The sequence below is a fragment of the Crocodylus siamensis genome, chromosome 1, assembly GCF_052110815.1.
Source record: "Crocodylus siamensis isolate JL-2025a chromosome 1, ASM5211081v1, whole genome shotgun sequence".
Taxonomy (NCBI): Eukaryota; Metazoa; Chordata; order Crocodylia; family Crocodylidae; genus Crocodylus; species Crocodylus siamensis.
This window is the reverse complement of record NC_143395.1, coordinates 422273928-422281319: the sequence shown is the minus strand read 5'-3', so window position 1 is coordinate 422281319 and position 7392 is coordinate 422273928. Positions and strand designations below refer to the sequence as shown.

The window sequence follows — 7392 nt, the reverse complement described above, 5'->3', positions numbered from 1 at the left end:
TGTCATTTGGGGTATTTTAACACAAATCATTGAGTCATAGACTCATAGTGAAGTCAGGCTAGAAGTGACTTTTAGGGTTAGTCTAAACCTCTGGCTGAGGCTGAATTATCCCTATCCTAGCCATCCCATACAACCATAATCTGAACTTTATATATGATTACTGTCAAACCTGACACAACACAGACCTAATGAAACGAGGGCAATGAAAATGGTTGTGGGGCTGGGGCACATGACCTCTGAGGACAAGCTGAGGGAATTGGGCTTATTTAGATGGGAGAAGAGAAGACTGAAGGGAGATTTGATAGCAGCCCTCAACTCCTTTCAGGGGAGTTGCAAAGAGGATGAAGCTGCACTGTGCTCAGTGGGGGCAGATGACAGAACAAGAAGCAATGGGCTCAAGCTGCAGCAAGGGTAACATGGGGCCTCTGCAGGACACGCTAGGAAATCTCATCATTGCACCAGACAGCAAAGTTAACCTATTTAACAATTTCTTTGCCTCCATTTTTCTAAGCAGGGACCGAGTCACCTCCCACCTCCACCGGGACCCCATAGGACCCAGGGGAGGTGCACCCAGGCCTAGGGTTGGTGAGGACCTAGTCAGGGAACTTTTGGAGGGACTGGACATATTTAAATCAGCAGGTCCTGATGATCTCCACCCCAGAGTACTGGGGGAATTAGCAGAGGTCATTGCAGGACCCCTGGTACAGCTCTACGAGTACTCATGGTGCTCTGGCATGGTGCCAGGGGACTGGAAAAGGGCCAATGTGGTTCCCATTTTCAAAAAAGAGAGGAAGGAGGATCCAGAAAACTATAGGCCAGTTAGTCTTACCTCAATCCTGGATAAGCTTTTTGAGAGAATTATCCTGGTGCATGTTTGCAAGGGGCCAGCAGGGGAGATTATGCTTAGGGGCAATCAACAAGGGTTCATTAGAGGCAGGTCCTGTCAGACCAACCTGGTGGCCTTCCATGACCAAGTCACAAAATCCTGAGATGCAGGGGTAGCAGTGGACGTAGTCTTTCTGGACTTTAGGAAGGCCTTCGACACTGTCTCTCACCCCATTCTCATCAAAAAAACTAGGAAACTGTTTTGTCGACACCTACGCAGTCAAATGGGTCAATAGTTGGCTGGAGGGCTGCACCCAGAGAGTGGTGGTGGACAGGCCTTATTAAACCTGGAGGGACATGGGTAGTGGGGTTCCACAGGCCTTGGTCCTTGGGCCCACACTGTTCAACATCTTCATCGGCGACTTGGATGTCGGGGTAAAAAGCACCCTGTTCACATTCACATATGACACTAAGATGTGGGGAGAAGCAGGCATGCTAGAAGTGAGGAATAGGCTGCAATTGGACCTAGACAGGGTGGGCGGATGAGAACAGGATGGGTTTCAACATTGATAAATCCAAGGTGCTGCACCTGGGGAGGAAGAACCAGCACCATACCTACAGGCTAAGGAACTCCCTTCTCATCAGTGCAGAGGCAGAAAAGGATCTTGGAGTCATCATTGATGCCAAGATGAACATGGGCCGGCAGTGTGGGGAGGCGGTCAGGAAGGCCAACTGTACCTTGTCATCCATCCACAGATGCATCTCGAGCAGGTCCAAGGAGGTGATCCTTCCCGTCTATGCGGCACTGGTCAGGCCACAGCTGGAGTACTGCGTCCAGTTCTGGGCGCCGCACTTCAGGAGGGATGTGGACAGCACGGAGAGGGTCCAGAGGAGGCCACTCGCATGGTCAGGGGGCAGCAGGGCTGGCCTTATGAGGGGAGGTGACAGGACCTGAACCTGTTCAGCCTCCACAAGAGAAGGCTGAGGGAGATCTAGTGGCCTATTACAAACTAGTCAGAGGGGACCAGCGGGCATTGGGGAAGTCCGTTCCCCTGAGCACTGCCAGGAGTGACCAGGAATAACACAGTCACAAGCTGGCAGAGGGTAGATTTAGGCTAGATATCAGGAGACGCTACTTCACGGTCAGGGCGGCTAGGATCTGGAACCAACTTTCAAGAGAAGTGGTGGTGGGTCCTACCCTGGGGGTCTTTAAGAGGAGGCTGGATGAACACCTTGCCAGGGTCATCTAACCCCAGTATGCTTTCCTGCCATGGCAGGGAGTCAGACTTGATGATCTGCTCAGCTCCCTTCTGAGCCTACCAACTATGAAACTATGTAGGGAAGTTGAGTTTAGGGATGAGGAAAAACTAACTCACAGCAGGGTGGTAAAGCACTGGAGCAGGCTACCCAGACAGGTTATGGATTCTCTATCCTTGGGAGATTTTAGGACCTGGCTAGAAAAAGCCTTACCTGAGATGATGTAGTTGGGGCTGGTCCTGCTTTGAGCATGGGATTGGACTAGATGTGACCTCCTGAGGTCCCTTCCAACCTGAATTTTCTATGATTTGATGACTATAACATCATATCAAAACAGATATAGCACCCTAAATGAAACAAAGAAGGGATAGATTGAAGCATCTATGAGAAAAGCAGGAAGGGAGAGAAAAAGGAGGTGCTCCCGGCCACCTTTACCCAGTAGCTTAGGGCTTTGGGCTCTCACCTATGCTCTGGCAGTTAATGGGGACTTAAACTTTAGTCACTAGTCTCTGGTATCCAGCAGTTGGGTGTTCTTAATCTGTCTTGTTGCAGTTGCTCTAACTGGCAAGATTTTAAAAAATTGCACACTGTCCACTGGGCTGCACCGTTCACCTCTGCTTCTGGGCTGCGCCTTACCTTGCTGGAAGCAGCTGGTGTTGGCTGCTCCCAGGCCCACTGTAGCCAGGGCTGGGGTGAGTGCTGTGCTCTGCACCACCCAGGGCTCTGCTTTCTGCACTCAGCCCAGCCTGTGCTGGAGCAGCCCCAGGAGAAGCCAACACCAGCTGCCTCCACCATGGCAAGGCACAGCCCAGGAGCTGGGGTGAACCCAGGCACGGGGGGACAGGCAGAGACAGCTGGCACTGATGACTCCCAGGGCTGCTGCAGCCAGGGCTAGGGTGAGTGGGCCCATGACACTTTCCCCTCCCCCCACAGACTTACCTGCTTGGGTTGGGGGGTGGTATCTATGCTTATTGCATAAGAGAAAATTTACCTTGCATATAACAAATTATGGGCCTAAATATGCTCATTGCATAAGAGTGAATTTGCATATAAAGAGCATGCATAAATTGAGGAAAGCCTGTAAATCCCATCCCATCATTTTGGTTTTTGTGTCTAGTTTTCATAGATTTCATAGACATTAGGGCTGGAAGGGACCTTGGGAGATCATCGAGTCTAGCCCCCCCACAAAGGGCAGGAAGTCAGCTGGGGTCATAGGATCCCAGCAAGATAAGCATCGAATTTACTCTTGAAGGTGTTCAATGTAGGTGCTTGAACCACCTCCGCTGGCAGACTGTTCCAGACCTTGGGGGCTCGGACAGTAAAGAAATTCTTCCTTATGTCCAGCCTGAAACGGTCTTGCAGGAGTTTGTGACCGTTCGACCTCGTCATCCCTTGGGGCGCTCTGGTGAACAGATGTTCCCCCAGATCCTGGTGGTCACCCCTGATAAACTTATAGGTGGCCATCAGATCACCCCTGAGCCTATGCTTTTGACTTTTTCAGCAATTTTTCCTGAAACCTTCATTGCTATTTAACAGAGTTTGGTGCCCCAGATGACCATATTTCCCAATATCTATTCATTCTGTATATTATATTTTATTAGAAGAAAAATACACTGTGGGTGAAGCTTGCTAAGATGCCCCTCCAGGACAACCCATCAGCACCCAACAGCATTGGCACCAACTCAACGATATTCTTCCTCACCGGCATCCCTGGGCTGGAAGCCATGCATCACTGGATCTCCATCCCCTTCTGTACAGTGTTCACCATAGCTCTGCTAGGGAATGGCACCCTCTTGTATGTTATAAAGACTGAGCCCTCCCTCCACAAGCCCATGTTCTATTTCCTCTCTATGCTGTCCACCATTGACCTGGTGCTGTCCATGACCACCATGCCGAAAATATTGAGCATTTTCTGGTTCAATGCCCGGGAGATTAGCTTTAGTGGCTGCCTCATGCAGATGTTTTTCCTTCATTCCTTTTCCATCATGGAGTCAGGTGTGCTGCTGGCCATGGCTTTTGACAGGTACGTTGCTATTTGTATCCCTCTGCGGTACGCCACCATACTTACTAATGCAATAATAGTGAAGATTGGGTTGGCAGCTTTGTCCCGGGCTGTTTTACTCATGTTTCCCCTGCCCTTCCTTCTCAGAAGGCTGCCCTACTGCCGCTCCCACATCATTGCCCACTGCTACTGTGAACACATGGCTGTAGTGAAGCTGGCTTGTGCAAATTCCAGGTTCAACAACATTTATGGGATCACTGTAGCCCTCTTCATTGTGGGATTGGATTTGCTGTTCATTGGCCTGTCATATGTCAAGATCCTGAAGACGGTGTTGAGCCTGGCCTCCAAGGAAGAGAGGATTAAGGCCTTTGGCACTTGCATCTCTCACATCTGTGCCATCTTGGTCTTCTACACCCCTGTGGTTCTCTCATCCATAATTCACAGGTTTGGCCATCATGTTGTTTCTCATATCCACATACTGATGGCCAATTTCTACCTCCTCTTTCCTCCCATGATGAACCCCATTGTGTACGGGGTCAAAACCAAACAGATTTATGACAGGATACTGATCCTGTTCCAAAAATGGTGTAGGTCTGTGGTCTCCAACACAGAGCTAGTGGGCACAATGCTGTCTACAAGACCCTCTACCATTGCTTATGGCCACAAGAAATTAAGCAGTTAAAACTGAGATTGTCCAGGTGAGCAAATTGTGATATTTCCAGCATCACAATGCTTAGTTGGCAAGATGGCCTTGGGGGTCAGTGACTGTTGGAGACTACTGCTCTAGGCTGATCTGGAAGGAGTTGTAGGCCAGTAATACAGGAAATGAAATCCATGGACATATTCAGAATAACTGCGCTTGTGATTCTCCTGGGGCTCTGAGGATCTTGGCATGGGAACTTTAACTGTTGTGTACAGGGGGCAGAATATAGTCCCTTGTACTAAATCAGGTCAGTTCCATCATGCTTCCCCATCCCCTACCATTTGTATGTTGCTAGTAACAGGTAACAAAGTGAACAAATATGCTCATATAAGCTGCAGCTTCTTTTCCATCCTTGGCACCCCCGGACCACATCTGGACTTCATACTTATGCACATGCATGGACACATGCTTCTGCTTGGTGGAAGAAGCAGCCTGTCTCTGACCTGCCTATGAAGTTTGGTCTTCTGTATGCAACACCACAGGGAGAAATTTTGAAAAAAGCTCAAGAATAATTGGAAATTGGAAAATAGTTGCACTAGTAAAAGATATCAGATTTACCCAAAGAACCTTGTCTGTCAGCTCCCAGAAAGACCCTCAAAGACACATTGGAAATTTCTACTAGAATGGTTGTCCATAGAAAAGGATGGTTCTGTGGAACCAAAACATAAAACCATAGTATAATAGAAAATGAGGGTTGGAAGGGACCTCAGGAGGACACACCTAGTCCAATTCTCTGCTCAAGGCATGTCCAGTCCCAAGTAGTTCATCCCAGTGGAGGCTTTGTCTAGCTAGGTCTTCAAAACCTCCAAAGATAGAGAGTCTGAAACCCCTCTGGGCAACCTGTTCCAGTGCTTGATTACCCTCCTCATGAGAAAGTTTTTCCTAATATCCAACTGCAACTTCCCTTGCTACAACTTGAGCCCATTGCTCCTTGTTCCACCATCTGCCCCCACTGAGAACAGTCCAGCTCCATCCTCTTTGCAACCCCCATGCAGGGAGTTAAAAGCTGCTATTGAATCCCCATCAGTCTTCTGCATATTAAATAAGCCCAAGTCCCTCAGTCTCTCCTCACAAATAATGTCCCCCCCAGGCCTTGAGCCATTTTTGTTGCCCTTCACTGGACTCTTTCCAATGTGTCCATGTGCATTATGTAGTGGAAGCCCAAAACTGGACACAGGACTCTAGATGTGGCCTCCCTAGTGCCAAATCACTTCTCTTGATCTGCTGATAATGTGCCTACCACTTCAGCCCATTTCACCATCTTCTTCTCCCTGTGGTGCTTGTGAGTACGTCTTGACAGCCTAAGTAGCAGGCAGCAAAGGGAGGCAAGAAGCTTGGGGAACAGACCAGCAGAAATGCAAGCAGATGGGCATCCCAGCATGAGTGCAGGAAGGAGTCAGGCAGGCCTGGGAGCTGGCAGTCTGATATCAGGCTGCTGGCAAGCATGGGGCTTTGAAGAGTGTATTTGGGAAATACCAAAACTCCCTAGTGCCTGGGCAGTGTCAGCAAGGCAGAGTTCCCAACATGGGGGGAGAACATTGCATCCAACTTCACAGTGGATCTAGGACTTTCAGGTGGCAACTTGGGGATCATCAAAGTGTTCAAGTTTGGCTCTGTGGTACTGACAAGAACCATGTGAACTGGACAGGAGCTGCATCTGTGTTTGGAGATACAACACACATGGAAATCTATGAAATCTATGTTGCATTCTCCTTTGTTACCATGTGTGTTCCTAATACCTAGAGTACCAGGAAGCTGGGGACATGGCCAAGATCTTGCTCCTGTTTTCCCTGGGTCACTTCTGTGTTTTGGGGAACACCATACCATAGGGCCACAGAGGTTCTACCTCAATAGCCCCAGCTCTATGCTGTCTGCTTTATCACCCAGGATTTGGGGAATCTCTTTACCTCCCATTCAAGAAGCAGAATCAGGCAAGTGCCCTTCTGGAGAACAAGCAAGGATCTGCTAGGAAAGGGAGAAATTACAGTAAGGCAGCCCCTCTAGGGCAACACTCTTCTTTCCTTGTCACCTAAGTGGCCATATTTTGGTCATGTGTAGGGCATCTGAGGCATTTATCATAGTATCATAGAATCCCAGAGACGTGGGGCTGTAAGGGAGCTCCAGAAATCACATCCAGTCCGACCCTGCCTGAGGCAGGATCAGTCCTGTGTTAGGGTGGCGGTATTTGGATCTTGGGGAGTATTCGATTTTCAGCTGAATAAAAGGCTATAACCTGTGGCCTAGCAAAGCTGCTAACCACAAGGCAGAATGGTATGTTAAAAGTAACATTGCAAGATGCTTAGGCAAGCATTTTCATAACAACATAGTAGTGTTGTAAGATATATAGCTCATTGTGTAAAAGAAATAGGACACAGTCCACCTGTTATCATTAGGAGAAAAAGCAGATTTTGCTTATGAATGCTTATGCTGAGTAACCATATTAATTGTATCAACCATTTTCAAGTGAGTTTATGTAAGTCTGTGTGCTGCAAATGAGGTGAAGTCTTAGGAATGTGGAGATGGTACAATACGGGACTGAAAAGCAGACTGGAATATGAAAGACAACACATAACTGGTAACAGGATCTGAGATGAACATACGCGAA

At 48.4% G+C, this 7392-nt stretch overlaps 1 protein-coding gene across 1 annotated transcript; it reads left to right on the top strand.

The window, feature by feature from the left end:
* The first annotated feature begins 3716 nt into the window (after positions 1-3716).
* LOC149875609 (olfactory receptor 52K1-like) lies at positions 3717-4766 on the top strand. The gene has a single exon (XM_090058438.1). It carries the CDS (start codon positions 3717-3719, stop codon positions 4764-4766), a length of 1050 nt encoding a protein of 349 aa, XP_089914564.1.
* Positions 4767-7392: the final 2626 nt, after the last annotated feature.

What these genes read in the sequence shown, in the direction of transcription:
- LOC149875609 (XM_090058438.1), top strand. Translation starts at nt 3,717, where the DNA reads ATGCCCCTCCAGGACAACCCATCAGCACCCAACAGCATTGGCACCAAC.